The sequence below is a fragment of the Falco punctatus genome, assembly GCF_963210335.1.
Source record: "Falco punctatus genome assembly, chromosome: 14".
In the NCBI taxonomy this organism is placed as follows: Eukaryota; Metazoa; Chordata; class Aves; order Falconiformes; family Falconidae; genus Falco; species Falco punctatus.
This window is the reverse complement of record NC_137594.1, coordinates 14,219,566-14,241,615: the sequence shown is the minus strand read 5'-3', so window position 1 is coordinate 14,241,615 and position 22,050 is coordinate 14,219,566. Positions and strand designations below refer to the sequence as shown.

The 22,050-nt window shown below is 43.2% G+C and overlaps 2 protein-coding genes across 3 annotated transcripts in view; both read right to left on the bottom strand.

The window, feature by feature from the left end:
- Nucleotides 1–36: 36 nt before the first annotated feature.
- On the bottom strand, nt 37–11,686 carry LOC308073095 (protein C19orf12; the record flags this gene model as incomplete). Of its 2 annotated transcripts, XM_080410863.1 has the most annotated exons (3): nt 37–1,400; nt 3,878–3,986; nt 11,559–11,686. In XM_080410863.1, 2 exons carry the CDS (start codon nt 3,975–3,977, stop codon nt 1,135–1,137), a joined length of 366 nt encoding a protein of 121 aa, XP_080266989.1. In that variant the 3' UTR covers nt 37–1,134. The 2 variants fall into 2 exon arrangements, with proteins under 2 accessions (XP_080266989.1, XP_080266988.1); XM_080410862.1 differs by lacking the exon at nt 11,559–11,686 and having other exon boundaries at nt 3,878–4,037.
- LOC308073086 (uncharacterized protein F13E9.13, mitochondrial-like) overlaps nt 4,032–22,050 on the bottom strand; it is a 53,983-nt gene continuing 35,964 nt past the window's right edge. The window contains exon 7 of the mRNA XM_080410841.1: nt 4,032–4,054. Coding sequence (XP_080266967.1) covers nt 4,047–4,054 — 8 coding nt within the window. The 3' untranslated portion in view covers nt 4,032–4,046. The remainder of the gene's footprint in view (nt 4,055–22,050) is intronic.

The window sequence follows — 22,050 nt, the reverse complement described above, 5'->3', positions numbered from 1 at the left end:
ACCCTTGAAAACTCAACATCTAGAAACCTCACCACACACAGAGAGATGTATCTTTATTTTAGGAGGAAAATGAAATTCTCAGAGCAGTTTCACATGGTTTTACATACAAAAAAAGGCACACCTGCACGTTTTTTGACTCACAAACTTGTCTTACAAGTGCCTTGAAACAAATGGTGAAAAACTGGCTGGGACATTCAGCAACAATGCATTTGGAGCTTTCAGCGTTAACTGCAGCCACCATGTCACTCCTCACCCCCGCTACCAACTGCTGGCTGTCCAGTACAAGACTTCTTCCTCAAATTTCAGTATTCTTTCTTGAAGAGTTCATTCACTTTCAAGGAAAACACAGACCACTATGATGCTTCTTATGAATAGCTGAATGAAAACAGAGGACCAGCTGTTCAGATTCAGTCAAGAAACCAATGCTGAAATGACAATCCTAAGCCTGGGGATAGTACAAAAATGGCAGATTCAGCTCCCCTTTAAAAAAAATTTGTAGAAGAGTATTCTTGCCATGTCTTCCCATTCTAGGACACCAGGAACAATTAATTGTGCACAGTTTGTTTACCTGTTGCTTTAAATCTTGTTTAGGCATTGACTTCACTTCTTACATAAAGGAACAAATAACTCAAGGACTACAATAAAAATGCAACAAAGAATAAAGTAAGGATTGACACCTTTGAGTTCACAGTAGAATAACATGGTTTCTTATAATCTTCCTTTGCAGGACTAAAACAGACAGTAGGTAAAATCCTTCAAAGTGCCCTAGCTACTTTGGCACCTTCACAGACGAAATTTAAAGCACTTACACAAACAGGATTAAATCTTCCAAATAAAACACAACGACTTTGAAAATTCTAACCAGTGATACATTAGTGTAAGAAAAGCATCATTCCCTTCAGCGACTTTTAATTCAGTTCTAGTGCAAAGGAATTCAAAATTACATAGCAAGTCAGTGTCAGGATAATGCAGTAACCTAATACCATCATTACAAGAAAACAAACCCATCCCAAAACAATGCTTAGAATTGCCTATATTAGTTATCACTACTAATTATGAATAACTGCTATGTTGAAGAATCACAACCGTCAGAGTAAAATTCATTACACTGTAAAAAGCCTGCCCTGGAAAGGTTTATTCTCTATACTGGATCTCTGCTCTTAGCTCTTTGGTCAGGTAATTTATCAGCACTGCTGTTAACTTCTGCTGAAGACTAGCATTTCCCATTACAAGAGCAGTCAGCTGAGCAATATCGGTCCAGTCTAAGCGCCTGAGAATAACAATGGCTTCATCATACAGTTTCTGCTGCTCAGCAGGAGGCAATTCCAATAAAATCTGAGGAACTGGCCTGAACTGTCCACTGGTCATCCAGGCACCAAGCAATCCACCAAATGCTCCTCCTGGAAAAGAGAGAGATGTTACTCCTTACCAGTTAAGGTTTAAACCTGAAATTCTATCCACAGCCTTCATCAACAATGTTCCCACCTTTATGAGAAATCAATGCAGAGTTGTGTCTACTTTAACTAGATTTACACAGGATGTTCAAAGCACCACAGCTATTTACACCCACAGCAATCACAAAGGAACTCTTTACACAATCAAAGCAAATAGCTTCAAGCCAGAAATCAGAAACAAAACAGCACTTCCTAGGGCGGTGGTCTCTCTTTAGGATAAGCTCTACTACTAAATAAAAACCATGCCCAAGGAAAACAGGTGACCAACAATTACTTTATCAGTGCCATTAAGACATGATCTCTTATTAGAGATTCCCAGACTGACCCAAGCTTTCTGCTTCTGTAGAGCCACATCTTTCAGCCTCCTACTCCCATGAAGTCCACCCCTCAGAAGGTGCTCACAGAGACCAAACACATCACAGCTCTGTGGGGTTAGACACATTCATGCTCTCGTTTACCAAATCAACACTCCACCCACACTGCCCAACCCAGCTGGCCAAGAAATGCTCTTAATTAAGAGTCATTCCAGGATATCCCTCAGCAGAGGGATCCTCTATAGCTGATGTGATTGTGGCTGCTGCTTAGTCACCAGCCTTGCAGTCCTACATGGCTGTTCTCTTTTCAGAGTGACCAGTCTAACTTGCAACACAGTGCTCTCCAACAGCAGTTCACATGACTGACGCAGCTGCCCAGAGACAGGCATCCTGGTGGAAGGAAGGAGAACCCTCACAACAGTGGGGTTGTGATCAGAACTGACCTGCCTCCAAAATTCTCGCTGCCAGCGACTGCTCCTACAAAGTCATTTAGGCACTCACAGGCATGCAGTTTTTCATTAGACAAAAATTCTGTAATTTGAAGCTTTTACGCAGTTGGCATTTTTTCCCATGATACCACAGAAATACTTGAAAGCCTACAATGGCTGAATTCATCTTCAAGGGACTTTTATGAGAACATCAATATCTGATTTAGGGGCACTTAATGCAAAAGTCACTAGAAGTATTGATGTCTAAGTTCCTTGTCTATTGAGACAGGATTTGTTACAGGATCACACTTTTTCCCCCAAGCAACACATCCACAATCCATTCCTCTGAGAGCAAGCAGTCCTTAGAAAGCACAATACGTTGCAAGTTTCTCCAGTGACCACCGCAGACGGAAGGTAACTCATCCTTTAATTCCTGGTGCAAGGCAGCAATAAGGACAATCCCTGCTACTCAGTCCCATAGCAGTAGAGGCTGTTTGTGTAAGTGAAAGCACAAATGTCCCTGTAAACTGTCCTAAAACTCACTGAAGACCCAGTATTGTTTACCTATGAAATTTCAAAATAGTATTTTTGGCTATTAAGCTCTGTACTTGAAACAGAGTAAATACACAGGTTCATTTTGCATTTTCTGTTACCACTCCTCACATAATATTTGTTTATTTTTTGTAACTCGATCTTGCTAACCCTCACGCAGGCATACTGCAATTCACTCCAATGCCAATAAGCCCATGAAAGTGCTGGAACTGCTTGCAGGAATAAGGAGCATTCAGGGACCAAGGCCCACATTACTTCAGTGACATGGCAGCTTTCAAACTAGAAAACTCTTAATTCAAGAGATACAGAGGCGAGACAAAGGAGAGACAACTATTTACTATTGGACTCTGGCCTTCCTGTAATTTTCCATGCAAGGAAAAAAAGAAAATGACAGGGAATAATGAATTCCAGAGGAAAAACTCAAGTTCACCATGAAGTGGATAGCAGGTACTTTTAACATACAGAAACGAACACCATTTTTAGTAAGATCATTAGGAAAATGATCCTGTTTCATGCTAAAGCTAACTAAGAATATTTATTCACCCTCACTTCACACACCAATTTTTTTTCTTTCTTCTGTGCCATCAGGTACCAACATCCCCCGCAACTGCTACATCATCTCTTCTGCTTCTTCACCCCTGCCTCCCCCCTCCCTTCTTTTCTCCCCCACCACAGCACCGGAGCAAAGCCAGCACTAACAAGCTCAGAGCCCGTTAGTTTGCTGTTTCATCCCACACCCCAGGCACGGGTGTACCTCAGCAGATGGAAACCCACCAAAAGCAAATGATTTTTTAACAGCTTGTTCAAAGGGTTTTTAAAGGTGCCACTATCTCAGCCTCAGATCTGGATAGCTTCCCTTTTCTGCACAGGAGTCAAAGTCAGTAAGGTCACTATCACCCTAGAAGTAAATACTGACACATGCCTTTCTGATGCACACCTTGTTTCTAAAAAGCCAACATACTATCTTCTAAAAAACCGACATTCTATGGCATCTTGTTAAAGCCCGGTTACATGAAATCTCAACACTGCATATCCCTCTCCTGCAACCCATGGCTACTACACAGACCTCCTAGTTTCTTCACTCAGCGAGTTAAACATACTTCTTGTTCCTAAAGCAAAACACACTTACCTACAGCGATTCCAGGTGGACCTCCCATCAGACCCCCAATAAATGCTGTTGCACCAGCCATCAGTGCTCCCAGACCAGAGTGTTTGACAGCAGCTTTCATGCCCTTCACCTGAGAGAGATGGCAAAATAGTTGCATCACATCATCAACATCGATGGGCATCTTGGCGAGTTAAGACCCTGGAAAAGAAGTTTAAAGTTATCTTTTGATTGCTGCAACAGAAACTAAATCTTGCTGCTAAATTCAGGAAAAAAATGAATTCTGGAGTCTGTGAGACTAAAGGTGCACACTCAGTACAGGAAAAAATAAATTTGCTTTCCCTTTCATTTCTGGGAAGTTAGTTGAAGGTTACTGAAACTGCAAATGAAACCAGAGTAGACCAGAAAAAAAACTGTTTCCATAAAAAATTCAGAAAACCAAAAAAAGGCAAGTACCATTAATGAGAGACTTAAGAAAGTTTCTATCTAATTCTACAGCACATCGCCTTTGCCTTGCACAACTGCTGCACATATTCAGGATCATGTACAACTCCAGGAAAAAGGCAAAGCAGTCTCACTCTACTGCAGGTAGCAAATTTAACTGACAAGTCTGTCAGGTATTTTCTCCTTGTCCTAATTCTTGACACAAATCAGTTGCTTGTTTTCACATATCAGTTCTTCTCCCCATTTTGCTACCTGCTTAAATACTTCTACACTGATTTCTGAAGGCGAAAGGCTGTCTACAGCAACAAAGAAAAGCCTGAGGAAGGGAACAGATTTCAGGAGTCAGAGGAGAGACCTGGCACTGGGAATAAACGGGGAGCTCTGGAGACAGGGCATCAGAAATGCAGGGGTGTACGTGTACAGAGATCGGACTCAGATCAGACACGCAAGATGACTGCCACGTGTACAGGGAGGCAGAGATGGGACCTCAGCCCCCTTACGCGCAGTGACAAGTCCCCAGCATGGGGCAGGTACCTGGTCCCAAGAACAATCTCTCCGAGACCAAACCTTTCCCACCTTGTTCACTTGCTGCTGCTGCCCATCTAAGCCCACTGATTTCCGCAGAGGCCCACAGAGAGCATGGCTACCCATCACTGCTGCTGTGGTCACCGCTGACAAAAAGGGCAGCGGGGTATGCCTGGGTGAGGGTTCCAGCCCCCCACCCTGCAGGCATGGGAAGCCATGCTATTGCACTGACTATAACCATGAGAAAAGGCACACGAACATGACCCAGCTTAAAAAAAAAAAAAAAAAAAGATACAGGACATCTTTTTGGAATTTTTGCATATTAAATATTCTTTTCCCCAGGCTGCTTGCCCTGTCACAGCAGGTAAACTGGAAGGCGTAACAGAAGCAAACACATGACTTAAAAGCTGCAGGTGCCAGCAAGTGTAGCGAGCAAGGAAAGAGGCTGCATGAAGAAACAGTAAGTCTTCTCTGCTTTAAAAAAGCTTCTACCTGAAGAAAAATATTTTACCCCTTATTTTGCACCCAATATTTGCTTGCTGTTAAGCCAGTCACTTGAGTCAAACTTTTTAGATATGGGTACTACACTCTAACTTTGCCAGGCACCCAGCCTGAGATCTCAAGAGAGATTTGCAAAACCGGTGACCCCTCAAAATAATTGAACTCAAATGCAGCTCTTCTTGTGTACAGTGTTACACGATGCCAAGCACTGAAAAAATCCATCTTTGGCTTTCAGTTTGGCAAAGCAAGTGGATACTTTAGACTTTAACAGCTATTTTAAAGATAGGAGAACAGACAGAGATAATAAAAATATCCCCATCTCATGTTGCAAAAATAGGTTCAACACTAATGAAAGACACTGATTCAGACCAATGAGATCAGAGGAAAACCCATAAAATGCAATTAAGAAACTCCATCCCCATAGCAAAGTTGGAGAAGTGTTCAGTAAAAAAGGCCCGAGGACTTGGCACTGAACAGTAAGAAAAAGCTTAATCATTAAGCAAATACCTTCCATTCTGTACACCGAGGAAAGGGTTTGCGGGGGGAAAAATACTCAGTATGATTAAAAATATAATCACACATACACAGAAGGCTGAATTATTGTTGTACATGTAACTTTAGCACTATCGAACAGATGAGTGTTTGGTTTTCCAGCCTCTAGAAAACTTTTTATCCCAGTGCATGTGTGATACTTTGTCAGCCCAAGCCAACTTGTCTTCAAGTCCTTCTTGAGTAGATCTCCTCAATGTCCTCAATGCAAAGCGAAACAGGAGTGGTATCACATAATTTTTCATATTAATAATTAACTACTGTGAAAGCAAAAGCTTTCTTTTGCACTAAAATGGCTGACTCCAAATCATCTATGTCACTGCAGTATCCGAGCACTGCTGACACGACACAAAAATCCGGGTTTTGGGAAGGGACCACGTATGCTCCATAGCTGCAGAGATGCAGTAGGAGATTCATCATATAGCTGCATTTCTCTCACTACTTCATCCATCCGCATGCCAGTCTAAGGAAAACATCAAAGTTCTTCATTTTACCACTGTTGCTTTTGGGTTTTTGGCAGGCTTATGACACAGCAGTGTATCAGAATGTCAACGCATGCTGGTTAGTGACAGCAGAGTGGCACACTCTGCTTCCAGAGTTATATGTTATCTCATTCAATATGATTCAGGCTCAAAGTAACAAACAAATGGCTGCTCTGTTCATTCTAGAAAAGTAGGAAAAAAAACCCAAAATATACAACTGGTACAGTTCACACGGCCAAGCCTAGAAATGGTAGAAAGTAAGAATATGTATTTGTTGTTTCTACCTTCTTACCAAAAGGTGAACAGATCGCCACTCAGAGTAACGTTCACACCAGCACCAAGAAGCCTTGAGTGCTGCAGGATTCAGCTCCTGTGAGACAGGAACTGATTCATGCTTATTCTGCAACTCCTTAGCATGACCTCAGATTAACCCAACCACCGGAGTGCTGAAATGATTTGCTTCTTCTCTTTTGGCTAAATCCAGTGAATGTCTCACGCAAAACTCTTCAGTATGAAGGATCTGCAGCATGGCCAGGACAACACAAGTTAGAGAACTGACAACACAGTATGGCTCTCCCTGACAGTAATATAATCTGCTTTCCCCCAATCAAACTGACCGACTTTCACAATCTCCTAAACTGATCCAATACCTGAAATGGTGTTTGTGAGCAAAGAAACCCAAAGCTGAAGCATCGGGTCCCTGCACTACATAGAAGCTGGCTGTCCACGTAAAGCCACCCACGTTACTCCACACTGCCAATACTAGGAAGTCTCCTTACAGTGAAATGGCATCTAAAGCAGTGCAAAGGTGATCAGCTACTCTGGGTTTCTCCAAATAAATATAAAACAGTTTCATGACTAGATTCAAAGTGCAATTGGAAAACAGGAATCATACTGCTATCTGGTGGCATACAATGTGACAAACACATGAATTTGTAATGATGTATTAGTCTCAAGGTAAAGCAGAAACATGCTAGAACTCAAGCAACTGTAAGTATTTTTTCCATAGTAAATTATTTTACTGCTTTACTCCCCTCACAACTTCCCCAAAGAGAATTTCCACTCACAAAATTAACATTTATTTGGGGTTTTTTTGGCTTGATTGAAGAAGGTTCTTGGCACAGCAGAGCTGGTCCTGCTTAATTCCGAATGTGAGCATCACACTCAAAATTCTCATAGACATTACAAGCAGCACTCATTTTCTCTCAACTCTTAGAAGTAATTCTATGATCTTTTAGCATATTCACTGTATTTTAAGTCCTGCAGTGAATTTTAGTGAATACAGGAGCTGATGCACAGCACATACAAGTTGGTGGGGTTTTTTTATACTGTACATACAGGGCACTAGTGGGAGCCATCAAAACGTAAACCACGTATTAGAGCACAAAAAGTAAACCCAAAGATTCCTACATTGAGCACAAAGACACAGATGAGTAGACCAACATTACAGAGATCTTTTATGAAGTCACACCATTATGAATTTCTTTGAAAATTTCAGGCTCTGACACAGAATTATGGTGCTCAACCAGACAATTTTCAGTGAGCATGGTATTTTTTTTAACCATACACCACAGGCCATGAAAGCAGGATATTTTGACAACACATTAACAGGTTGCAACACGGAGACTCCACAAAAGTATAACCTGCTACTAGGACAAGCAGCCAAATCCCGCCCCACCCCCCCCACCCCCCCCAAAAAAAAATTAAATCAACAGCCAGACAGCTAGCTTTAGGCTAAGGAAATCAAACAAAAGGGTTATATAAAGATCTGTAGCTACAAACCTCTCAACACCTCACAGACTGGTAAGGCCTATAAGAAGCCAACTGCAAGAATGCAGAGCACAAAGTTGCGGCTGACATGAACCAAATGATCAGAATCGCTGAGCGAGTAGAATAGGAAGATAAGCATATTTGAAAACGCCAGTGAACTACAAGAAGCAAGAATCCTAACCCAGATTAAAAGAAGCTGTAAGTTTTGTGTCAGAAGCAGAACCAAATGACAGCCAAAAATATTTATAAACTTTGATTGTGTAATTGACAAGTAAATAAAAGTGCAATTTCATTCTAGCACCGAACTATTTCCTACAGAACCCACGCATATGTTAAGCAACACTAGGAACATAAAATACTGGATTTGCATTAATGGAGGGATGGAAATGTCAATGACATCTATAAAAATGGGCTTAGCTTTCAGAGGTGCTGAGTCCCCTACTGACTTCACATGGCATTGACAATATCCATTGCTTCAAGGGAAAAAAAAAAACCACCAAGAGTTTTGGAAAACAAAGCTGCTAAGAAACCAAGCTTTGTTGTATAACAGACCTTCCTTTTTTGATCTACTGTAGTTCAGTGGCTGCGTTCCTCTTCTCTTTGTGGTCTCCCCAAATGCTCATCTGAGGTGAGTAAAGTAAGCAATGATACTACTTTACCTATCCAAAGAGAATGGTAACATATGTTTCTATCTCACCTTTGAGCCTACACTAAAAAGCACATTCCTCTCAGACCTAGTTTATTAGTTCTTAAGAAGAAAAATAACATGGAAAGAATTGAAACAACAAAAGAATCACATCATACGCAACTTACTGAAAGTCCTATTAATGCAAACAACAAAGAGGGTTGCCAAATTAATCTGTGGTGTGAACCTCATTCCAGCTCTTGCTTATTTAATACTCCCATTTCATTACCCTACTTTCACCTTCACAGAACAATGACTTTAGACAGGCAAAAGGCATTTTACCTCCTGGGCTCACTGTCTCACTTATAGAAAAATAAGCACCCTCCCAAATGTCCACACAGAAGGTACTCTAACCAGCACACAGCCTGGACAGCCGCTGAACTGTCCTCACAGTTTCTTATAACCTCTTAGTGAGTTAATAGGGTATACTCTTCAGTAAACACCTCTACAATGTGCACACACGTAGAATCACCCACAGGAAAAATTCCAAACCTACCAAACAATGAAGACGTAGGTCTAAGTCCTCTTACCAGGAGCTAACTTTGTCTTGGTGGACACCACACAGTGATAAGCAAGAATGTGGGGCAAGAACCTCCATACAACTGCTAGAAAGCATACATGTGATCTGTGTAGGTCTTCAAACTGGAGCTTTAAGACAACAGCAAATATTAATGCAAGCACAGATGCCCAGGAGATAACCCAGGGCAATTTCTTCTGTCTCAGCTGTACAGCAACGGTTCTATCTATAGTGCAACTTTTTAAAATAAATATGAGATCAGCACTAGAGCAAAACCAAATGCAAAATACTCAGCAACTGAGACAGAGTAAAGAACACAACCTCAAAAACAATGGCGTGCAAAAAGAGATGACTTGATGATTAAACAGGCCAGAAGTTCAGTGACTATTTAAGTAATAGCTGGCGGATGGGCAGGCTATCAAGATATACCTATCTACAAAGGAGGACTGGCTCATCACTGATCCATATGCATACTGTTGGCCTGAGCAGCATTTCTGCTCCTGAATCACTTCCTGAAAATCTTACCTTTAGAGCCCAGCCAGTATTTCAAATCTGCAAAGGAGGTGGTCGGATTTAAATCATGACTGGCATCAGCAGCCAGTAAAACTTGGGTTAAATACACCAGTTTTAACCCTGCTCCACATTTGTAATTTTGTTATTTTGCTAAGGAAGGGTTCATTCCTCCTTACTGATGTAAAACATGCTGACTACCATTCCTGTCTCAGTACCTGGTACTCCTCTTTCCCAGCTGTCAGGATTCACCACACCTACAAATATTTATTGTAATAATATAATTATGTTGCTGACTATACATTTATTCAGATGTTCAATTTTTGAGTTTCAATTATATGGCAAAGAAACTCACCTATTTGGTAGACAACCCAAACTCAATTGAAATGCATAAAAAAGCACTTTACAATTGTTTTTGTAAGAACTGCGACCTTAAAAGCATTACTTACTTTCTTCTTTTGTGTATTTATCAAAGCATGTAAATTTATCAAGGTATTTAATTGGCTTGTTTACCAAAAGAGGCAACAAATTCACTCGTTATAGGAACATACTATTTCTAGGAACCTAGAAGCTGATTTTACAAGGCTCTTAGACACCTAAGAATGCAGGTAAATGTTCAGTGGGAGTTACCTTCTTCTGCTGAGATTAAAGGAAATTTGGCACCTACCCTGTCTGGGCACTCAGGATACCCTGCTTACCTAGACTGCCAAATCCCAAAGTATCTGTGAAAGACTGGCCACAACTCCTTCAGTCCTTAACATTTTTTTAGACCTACCCGATGTCTTTCTAATCTATATATTAAGCGTGGAATTACTTTTTTTCATTCGCTAGCCAACTTCACCATTCTGAAGGCAGTATTTGAAAAAGTTACAGGTCGATTTCATCAGAGCTCATACTGAAGCCAAAACAATCAGACTTTCAGCTAAGAAAGAAAGAGCTGACACTTAGAAAGACCTTGATAGCACGAGGCTTTCCCTGTAGATACTTGGCGCAGTGCACTGCAGCACTACCTTCGAAATCTGAACTAAGCCTGACAATTTAAATGTTTTTCCTGACTCGCTACAGAAATATAAACTTCATCTCGTTAAAATTAATCAACATGTGCCAAATGTTTTAAAATTTATTAAAAACTTTATGACTAAAATAGGCTGAACATAAACCGTAATTATAAACTCATTCAAACAGCCGATATTTAATTGCGCTTCAGGCATTTTTTCATTTATTTGCCTACAGCGCCGGTTTCAGGTTTGCCATTGCTGCAAGGCCGGTACTGCCGCCAGGTCAACCCGGGCTAGGCCGGCGTGGGATGCTGAGGCCGGGGAGCGATGGGATGCCGAGGCCGCATCAATGTTCAATCCCATCTGAAGACCCTCACGGCTCCTCCCGCGATCCGCACGACGGCCCCGAAGCCCGGGCCGGCCTTCGGCGGCGGAAGCCCCGGCGGCAGGTCAGGGCCCGGCCGCCCCCCCGGGGGCAGCCCCGGACCCCGCCGCGCCGCAGGCCGCGGCCCCCCAGCCCCGCTCCCCTCACAGCGCCCGGCCTCTTCTGGAAGCGTCCCGGCCCCTGCAAGCGCCAGCCCCGCCGACAGCGGGCCGCGGGGAGCTCCGGCGGAAGCGGAGGGCACGGCGGGGCCCGCCCGGCCAGGGGGGCCGCAAAGCCGGCGCCAAGCTCGGCCGCGGCCCTGCCTCCCTCCCTTCCTTCCTCCCTCCTTCGCCCGCCTACCTCAGCCGGCAGCGCGCACGGCCCGCAGGAGGCCGGGCAGGAAACGGCCGCGGCGCCGCCGGTGCCGGGGGAGGAGCGCGGCCCGGCGGGGCGACCCCCGCGCAGCCCGGCCCCCGCCCTGCCCGCCCTCACCTGGGGGGCGGCGGCGGCGGCAGGCCTGGGGCGGCGGGACCGGCTGCCTGTGCTACACCAGCCCCCGCCGCAGCTCCCGCGCTGGCTCCGCGGGCAAAGCGCGTAGCCGGGAGCGGCGTTAGGCGAGAGGTGCTGCCGCGCCGCCTCCAACCCCCGCCTGCCCCCGCTGCCCGGCCGGGCCCTGCCCGGGAGCCGTCGCTTCCCCGCGGCTGGCGCGGGGGCCCTGCGGGCGGGAGGCGGCAGCAGCGCGGCGGGCCCGGGGCTGCGGGCAGGGCACAGGCCCGGGGCTGCGGGCAGCACCGTGCAGGCAGTGCGCGGAGCAGCGGGGAAGGGCTGCCCACGGACGGCTCCCGCAGCACCGCACTGCGTCCCGACGCCGGCCCGATCCTGGAAAAGGCACTGCCTGACGTGACACATGCTGCCCTTTCCCAAGGATGGGTTATTAACGGAGGGTTTGGCTTTTGTCACCTGAGCTGCTGGGATGATGTCCTTCCCGATTTCAGATACACCCTCTCCCCCTCAGCTCCTTGCTGAGAGGAAGAAGCGGGATGAGGAAAAAAGGAGGAATGACTCACAATTTGTGCCCCTTTCCTGTGGCTGCACCGGGGACTTCTTAACCTCCCCATGCTTTATACGATCACATAAAACAACTCTCTGTGTAACAACTCAAAATGTTACAGGTCTGCTGGTGCTCTTGATTTTTATGATTTGGATGTAAAAAGCAAATGTAATTCCTAAAATGAGCGAAGAACCAAAATGCCATGTACATTTTAAGAAGTAACACCCCAAACTTCAGCTGTAAGCAGCTTTCTAAGGAGCAGAATTAAAACAATGAAGTCTGCCAGCCATCAAAGTAGGGAATTTTTATCGCTTTATCCCAGACTTACTCATTACTTCAGTACTCCAGTTAAATATAAACACAGGTTATTAGGGCTACACCAGCAGGTATTTATTAGGTTTATTTTTTCTCTATGGTATAAGTTACTAACATGAAAATGTAAGGTAAGAGTCAGAGTGTATCCTTCAAGGATGTGCACGCTGCTGTGAATCACATTCTCAGAGAAATTGTGACTGTTGAAGTCAGTGGGAATCTGGTTATTGCAACCAGCTGGATGAAGATTTGATTCTCTAGGTAGTTACCAGCCAGCATGCGATGGCATGCCCCTTCCTCTTCTCGGTGAACTTGAACCAGCACATGTGAATCGGCACACTCCACGTTCCACCAAGCGTTCCGTGCGTTTGGGCCACACCACAGCGCGGCAGTCTATTTTTGGTCTGAGCGAAGCAGCAAGACCCATGACGGATTTTCTCCTGACTGCACGTGCTACCAGCCGGGCTCCATCTGCTGGCTCCCCCCTGCCCCCCCCCCGCCATCGCAGGGCCCCGGCTATGTGCCTGCCATTTGGGAAAGGTCACCCTACCTGCGAGAAGGGACGGCTCTGCCGCCTGCATTCTCTTTTACAGGATTGCGTATTCTGGCTGGATCTGTCACTATAATTCTAGAGCGTATTTATGCATTTCAACATACACTCCTAAATAACTGGCACCCGAGATAAATGTTCACGTGCTTTCTAAATGCTAGGAGCTGGTGGAGTCGGAGCAGTTCAAGGTGGTCCTGCTGCAAATCCGATCCTGCCAATATTCTCCCTGTATTCACTGCAGTATGCTGGGCTCTTCTAAGTACTACATGTCATTGCTATCCTGTATCTTAGTTCTCTTTGTCCGCTTTATCAGCACTGAGTCATTATTTCGTTTCCTTTATGAGGATGTTTTACATCTTTTTCCTCTTCAGGTTACTAGAAACTCTACGCTTTCAAAAAAATCAAGAGGAAAAAAAATATTTTTTATCCCCCCAAATCCTCAAGTCATCTGCCAAAAGCAAGCATCAGAAATCAACCACAGCAATGGTGCACTGGCATTCAGGTTTGATGAGCAGATTTATGTCAAGTCCTTCCCTAACACGCAGCAGAACCCAAAACAACTACCAGCCAGTTCAGCATGTCCTCAGTGTGCTGGGCTCACTGCTTATTTTCACAGCTTTTGACACACTAAGAGATAGGCCAAGGGGCGCTAGGGACAATTTCAGCTGGAGATAGGCTGTTGCTACCAACAGAATGATTCATTCTGTCCTTCAGCTTGCTCGTTAGGGAGTCTCAAGAAAACGCCCATCAGAAGCAGGCTCAGCCTCGAGGTACTGTCCAGAAATACCCAATGCAATTTTCTGAAATACCTATTACCTTCACAAGAGACCACGACAGGTGTTTGTTTTTCTTTTTAAACTAGGCATTTAATCTTGTTGGACAGAAAAAAAGCTGTTTCTCCAAATTTTTTTCGGTGCCAAAGGTGCCCAGCAAAACCACAAGGATTAAGCAAATGTATGTGCCAGACTCAGTTTTGGTTTATCTAGTTGCATTTTTTTTTCCTTAAAATATTTAACTTTCTTACTATCACAATGGCCGAGAAAAAACATTCAAAACTTGAGGCCTGCACAAATAACACAGATCCATTTGCCTAAGTTCGCAAAGCATCTAAAAATACTCCTGAGATTCCCCTTTTGTGTCAACGTGTTAACTTGGATATGGGCGAGGATGGTTTAATTTACAATGTTACAGCAAAGTAAGGAGAAAAGAAGAAAAAAGGAAGAAATGCCATGTGTTCCCCAGAACGTGTGATGGGAACAGTCCACAGAGAAGAAAGGAGATGGAAAATGCAACAAAGCAGGTTTCTAATCATGTCCAAGCTTAGGAGGGCATGAGATTTCTATCAGTTTCCCCAGAAGTCTGGGAAACCCTATGCTGCAGGGAAGAAAAGCTGCTTTGCTGATCCATGTCTTACGTCTAGGGCTCTAGACAACCTACATCTCTCCCTTGATACTGTAATACCCCAGTATAGGTGCTCCTACAGGGTCACAGCAATAACAGCATCTGTTCTGAAAGTCTGCCGCTTCTGCTTCATATTATATTTATAATTTGAACCTTCCCTTCTTGACAACACTACAGTTTTGTAACTTCAGAGTTTGTCTTATACAAAATGGTGAGCTTTGCAAGATCAAACAAGGCACAACCTATATCGAAACAGAAAATGAATATAAAAAGTAATGCTATAGCATTTAAGTCCTTAAACAGAGCCACGTAATCAGGGATATTTTGCAACTGCAGAATGTCTGTTTAAAAGGAATAAGAAAAGGCAACATTTCTAAAACCAGGAACGTAACTCCAGTTTTCACCTGTTAACACTCTTCACCTCTTAGCACGCAGGTGTAAATAATACACTGAAAATGACCGAATCACAGGAAGACATAATAGCAGGTTACAGAGATCCACTACAAGCAAAGCATATGCTTGATGGCAAATCTTTTCCCCATTTCCTACATTAGATATTCATCAGGGTCTGACTTCTAATTGAATGCAAATAAAGAATATAACAGGTTTTTGCATATGAAGTGAAGATATAGAACATCTGTCTCTTCACAGCCTTTCAATGTACCTTATGTGACATTAACCAAAGAAGGTTTGCCTCATCAGCTTGTAGGAAATGGTGAATTTGAAGAACAGTGTGACTGAACTAAATCATTCCACTGCTGCTGTAAAAGGTGCTTCTTTGATCTCCTCGCGCACTCCTAGGTGATAAAATGCCAAGTTGGGCAAAATCAGTTTCAATGCCAAAAAGATGGACTACTGGAGCAGAAGGTCACAAAACACTATTAATTGCCTTATATCATCTCAGTCTTGAAAGATGATCCAAAAATACAGGCTGGTGCTTTGGAATAAAGCACACATTGCTAGCTAGCACTATCCAAGCAAGCTGTTAAAAGATATTTAAGGCATAACCTTAACTGCACACAGCATACCTATCTTCTGTTCTTTTAGACTTATTACAGTAGTCATTTATGCTGTTTTTTTACTTCCTCAGCAACCTAATTCAGTAATTGTTTTACTGGTACAGAGTAGCCATTTTGTTAGCTTTTCAGAAAAAAGTTACAGCAAATCTGAATGCAAAAGTCAGTGTCATGAAATTAGCATACATGTTTATATGTTACAGCATGTACGGACATTGAAGTGGAAATAAAATCCTAGTTAAAAAATAGCTACACAAAATACCTGCAAGGTTTCCAGATAGGAACTAAAAATAAAGAGAATCTCCTACAACCACTTCCTCCACTCATCACTCTTGCAGAATGTATCTCAGTGCACCTTTCTTCAAACTTCCAATTAAAGGGCACACATAGACACAAGTTCAAAATCAGATCTAAAATGCATCTTGTAAACTCAGTTAAGGAACAAAGCATTCTAGTGTCAAGGGTGGAAGGATGACACTTGAAGGTGTCTAGAATAACATCAGTGATAGATTTCCAAGCTTGGTGCTCTTCAGTGACGTGAGAAATCTGTACCATGACTTGGTGCTTGTGGAGTCTGAGAATAGTAAATGTTCAGCTACATATAATTCTGGCCCCAGACATACAGTACTTTGGTGATACAAAGAGTAAGCGCAAAGAAGCTGGCTTGAGTCCCTTCAGTCAAGGGTCCTTGGCTGACTTCGCTTCCAACCTTAGACCAGCTTCACCAGTGCTGAATGAGCGCCCAGATTTTACAAAGCTGTTAGTCTAAGTTTCCCATTCTTCAGGGAAGACGGAACAATTCTCTCTCCAGCCTTCCTGGGTCTTAGTTTTGATAATGTGGCAGACAACAGGGGAGCTCGCAGGCAGCTAGGCAGTAGGGTGGCAGGGAGGGGGCCGGCTTGATTTTCTTTTCTCACGTGACAGGTTGGAGACAAGAAGGTGGAAAGGTGAATTTGAATCACTCTCTACAATGATAGAACAGATTCAAAGCTTCCAGAAGTCACTACAAATACTTGAATGTGTTACAATGGGATTTGCAGACTTACAGTTTAGCTTGTTATATTTTAATACTGCCTCCTGGGCCACCTCTCTGCTTCACTTGCAAATCACAAGGGTGTCACCATTTGGGATCGCATAATGGCCATGTGGCTACACGACAGGGTTCTCTAAAGAGCTACAGCTAAGCTAAGTGAAGAGCAGGGCAGTGTTTATACCGTATTTGTATTCATCCTGACTTTGGAAACAAAAAGAACTGGAAACTTTGCAAACTACAAAGAGGCCCTTTGCTGGCTTTCGGCAGAGCTCAGTTTGAGAACCGCTGCCTTAAAAACGTCGCAGATGACTGTCTCAGGAGTAAAATGATGTGCATTCAAAACTGGTAATGGGCTTAATTTATAAAGATCAGGTAATGGCAAATGGCTTTACTTACAACAGCGTGCATACACGCAATCATGAGAGCCAAGTGCCACTGGAGTAGAGGGCACTGAGCAAGCAGATGACTAAATGCTAGAAAGGGAGAGGACTGGGCAGCCCCTTCTCTGTGATAAATTCCAGGGGATCTTTCATTCTGCCCTAAGTAGACAAGCATTAAGTTCTCAAAAGTCTGTCAAAAAGACTTACAGCAGGATGTGCCAATCTATACCATGGAAGAATAAAAGGCTAAGATTTTGCTGCAATTAGGATAGACAACTGTCTTTAATTTCTGTCAAACAGTACATGTGCCCCTTTGCTAGTATTTGAAATGTGTGTAAAATGTTGTTAGGGTACACGTCCACAGCCAGCATTATGACTCTTTTTCTCAACCTACACTCCCATCATGCCTCATAGAAAAATCCATGGGGGATGAAAGGTAACACCGAGTCCAAACCCTGAGAACAGAGCCCCATGAAAGCAACAAATTATAAACTCTACTGAAGAGATTTTCTTCAGAAAGATCACAGGTCTCATGCTTTAGTCATGGCCCATTCCTTTGCCAGCAGGTTCAGAGGGAGCGATCTGTGAGAGCTAAGTGATTTCTTTCAAGTAAGCTGCTCACGATGACTACAGAAACCTCGAGGATTACAGTGCACAAACAATGGGAGAAAAGCTGCTTCAAATAATACACCCAGACAATGGAGTTGCCATTATGGGTAGCAATGCAAAATATGGACAGGGATTTAAATGAAACGGGTGATATCTGTATACTTTGGAGGGCTCACATGTGCCAAATTTGGCAGCGTGAGTGTTCATATTGCTTGTTGCTCCACCCCTTGAACAATGAGGCTAAACCCCATATGTGCAGGAGTTGGTGGAGCACAAGCAGTTTTGCTAATCACACTGCATGCAAAAGCAAAAAGACAAAGGAAACTAGTAATGCTTAGACTAGCATTGGGGAAATAATTAAGCATGAATGAAATATTGTATGTGGATTTGAAATGAATGTTCTTGGAAACAATTGTGCTGTTTCAGTTGTGCTGCTTCCCCCCTTAAGTTTCACAAAGTAATTTGCATGTCATTTAAATAAATGCCATAAATTATTGCAAACTTTTTGGTTTTATTTACATAAAACAAAAAAATCATTTCCATTATTGTTTGGATTACCTGACAAGAGTGAAATGCAAAGGTCTGAAAGGAAACTTGTCTCTCCCCAGAACATTACAGACTTCTCATACGTGAGTGAGCCAGAAAGCAGGATGACCCCATTTTTAGCTTTGCCTTACGTAGGCAAGTAATGCTCTGTAGGTGTAACAGAGATGCAGGATCAGATCTTCCAGTTGAGCCAAGAAGGGGCTGCAGGCTGGTTGAGGGTACTGGTATAGGCTGCCTTGCACTTGTCAGGGTTTCACGGCCCTTCATGAAAACAACAACAGCCTCAGCACTGCTTGGCTGCTGGCTAAGCTTCCTTTTTCCGGGATAGCTCAGGTTTTTTGCAGCTTAAGCACACATACCAAACAACAACTCTGCAGGCATACTGAACTTGCACAAGCTGCCCGACAGCTCGACAGCAGCTGCAGTGGATACTCAGTACAGCTTTCGCACGCTGGGAGGCTGGGGCACCACTAACTCACGTTTCTCTGATGAATTCTGTTTCTCTTCGAATCATAGGAGGGTTAACTTCAACCACCACAACTTACAAGGCTCACGCTCTTCTCTGATGCTTATATTGTTTTCACTTCCATTCAGCGCTACCCACAGATCACCAATTTCATTTCACCTCTGAAAAACATCTCTGCCTTCCTTCTTGACTAATTACACTTTTTCTCAGAGTGCTTCTCAAACCTTTCTTCTTGCACCCCATCAAGGGGTCAACACCAGCCAGTTCAGAAACCTTGACATACTGTGCATTCAGACCATTAAAAATAAATCACATGATTGAAATACTGAAATCCAGAAAAAGGTGAGGTAAGTGCAGGGCAGCCTAAAAGGTTCGGAAGGTGCACAGCCCCCTGCAGGATCACATGGGCCCTCCTGGCCACCGAAAACTAAGTACAGGTACCATCACCTGAAAAGCCAAGTGACATGACCATCTGCAAAAGGAGGCAAAAGGAGGAACTGAATATCTAGCATAAATTTTAGTGTTCTGGCTGTAAGACATTAAATGACCATCCTGGCTTCTGACCCATGAAGACTGCCTGCAGGATTCTTCCACAATGTTTGTATTTGCATCTGGTTGCTCTCTCTGCTCTAAAAAGGAATCCAACAAATATTGTCTCTTCTCACATGACCGTGGGCTGCTTTTCCCCACGGTCTGTTGTTAAATACGCCCAACATTACAGACTTCAAACCAGATGCATTCATTACACAGATGTTCTTTTCACAGAAGAGTATCCTGTAGTCTCTAATTTCTAAGGCTCTTTTCTTTTTTACAAACCAAGGGATTCAACCCACTTCCCACCTTGGATATAAATGCATTTATTTTCCTTGACTTTGCTTAGTGCAGTTCTAAGTTTTGCTCCACCACAAAGGAAGTAAAGTTGACTGGGTCTAACTTCATGATTCCCAGATATCACTAGGGTGTGCTGTAGATCATGAAATTTCAGTAAAGCACAGTTAACAGGGAAAAATCTAGCTGCTATACTAAATATTTTAATTACAAACACAGAAGCAACTCAACACTGACTCCAATTCCTTTGAAAACACACTCAAGAGAGGTAATATAACACCTTCACAATTTAAAACATTTTTGTTACACAGGCTTGGTAAACACAGTGTAGTACACAACAGAAAACTAAGAGTCAGGCAGATAATCACTATGTGCCTAAAATGCACATAGGTAACAAATTCAGGCATGCAGTCTGATGGAAATTGAAAAAAATGGGATTAGAACCAATACCCATAACAAACCAGGTAACAAGCAATAAGGGACTCTTTGTGGAAAACTTCCTATGAAAAAAAAATATGAGACTATTTAAGTCATGGAACTCGCAAGGGTATGGCCTGGGGATGTAGTCAGGGGCTGAACTGGTTTTTTTTTTTTACACAAAATAATGTGTATAAGCAATGATGATGAAATTCCCAGTGAGGATAACAGTAGAACTGAACCAAATTCATCACAGGAGACTGCGGCACCTGTCAGGTATCACCTCTTAGAACAAGGGTGCCCAGCACAGAGTGACATGGGGAAGGGGACCACAGCCTTTGGAGGAAGGAAACTTCCACCCGCTTCCAGCCCCAGCAGGAGGTGGGACCCCTTGCTACAACCTACACCCAACCAGCTGTTCAGCGCTCGGGAGGAAGCATCTTCCCGCTCTCGCACCTTTCCTTCAGCCCAGGAAAGAAACATATCCTGGCACTGTGTCCTTCAGTGCCCACCAACTCTCATTAGCCATGGAGGGCTGTATGTCGGATAATGAACTCAGCACAATAAGGATGCTGAATCAGAAGAGTTTTTAAGCACAAGCTTAAATTTAAGCATATATTTACACTAACAACCACAGACTCAAATGCAAATTTTAAAAGCACCTATTTAAACACGAACAAAAGCTTGAATGGTTTACTGGGCTGAGGCCCCAACTGTCAAGACATATCCAGTATGACATAGTTAGCAGTAACAGCAAACAGAATATCAAGTGATGCTTCAGCAGGCTGTTTGAAACTAGTTTGGTAGTCTTACACCATGAACTATGTATTCATTATTATAACAATTTGTATTACTATTTGTAGCATCTAGGGAACCCCAATCAGGGCTCTATTGTGTTAGACTGTACAAGCACAGAAAAATAGGATGGCTTTTATAATGAGTACATCACAAGCCCCACTACCATAATTAACATTGATTAGCATCAATGCAAACAGCATGGGAAGACAAAGATTGAGCCAGTTTGGGAGTCGAGGTACTCTCCTACCCTTTAAGGTGGCTCCTCTGGTTCCCAACTGCAGAACACAGGGGAGGCTGTTTTGGTGGGGAAGGCTGCGGTCTCCAGTGCTCCCAGTTAGCAGCTCCCATAAGCACATTCTAGGACACAGGATTCAAAAAAGCATCTTTGTCACTTACTAATCCAGTGTCTATCACAGGCAACTATATCACACAATCCCGCCCTTAAAATTATGATGTACCATTGTAATGTACCATTACAAAACCAGTTAAGAGCGCTTTCACTTCTTACTCAGGGTGTACATCTCTGTAAATGTTACTCATTTGGCTGAAACAGTTAGACTATACTGTCTATCTCTACACTTCAAATTAAATACTAAAGAAAGACTTCTATTTAATGTTATTAGTCTGAAATGGAATGGCTAGAATGGATGTAGAAGAAGAATCAGTGTCAGACTTTCAAAGCATGCCAATCAACTAAAGCCAACACACCAGTACCAAACCTGCTCCCAAACGGCTGAACGGTGGATTTGCCCTGCTCCCCCAAGCCCCCCTCCCCAGCATGTGTTACCTTCCCCAGTACCATTGTGGAGCTGTATGATCGCAACTACCGCCACCAATTCTGATCAAAAAGGACAGCTGGCAACCTCGGATCTACTTAATGTGTTACAAAAAGACCCAAAAAAAGCCAGATCCACTTTAAACAAAATCTCGAAAAAGAGTGACCTTAAAGGACATGGGATGTGGAGCTGCATGTAGTAGACTTCCTCCCTCCAACATAAGGAGCCCTTCCTAGATCTGTAATTATCGTATGCATCTTCTGATCTCAGGCCTGTGGCATTTTCCCAGGTTTGCCTTTGATACTAAAGCAGTTTTTCCTATCTAACCATAGGAAAGCATGTTGATAGCTCTGTAATGGCAGCAAAAAAAAGACAGTATTTTTAAATGAGTAGTGTGAAATTATAGGGTTGGATATTTTGATTGTGTTAATAAAATTGCCTTCATTAAACAAATGAGATTCAAGACCTAAAACTTTCCTATGAACCATCCTCTGCCCAAAATGTTTCTGCACATTTTTATCGCATAACCTAATGAAATACAGCCACCTTGAATTCCACTTTCATGTCCAGAACCATGGAAAATTCACCCACAGAAAATGCATGCACACTAGAAATTTTGTTCGGTTCTCCACGACGTCATCGCTTATGTCATAACCTAACCTGCAATCT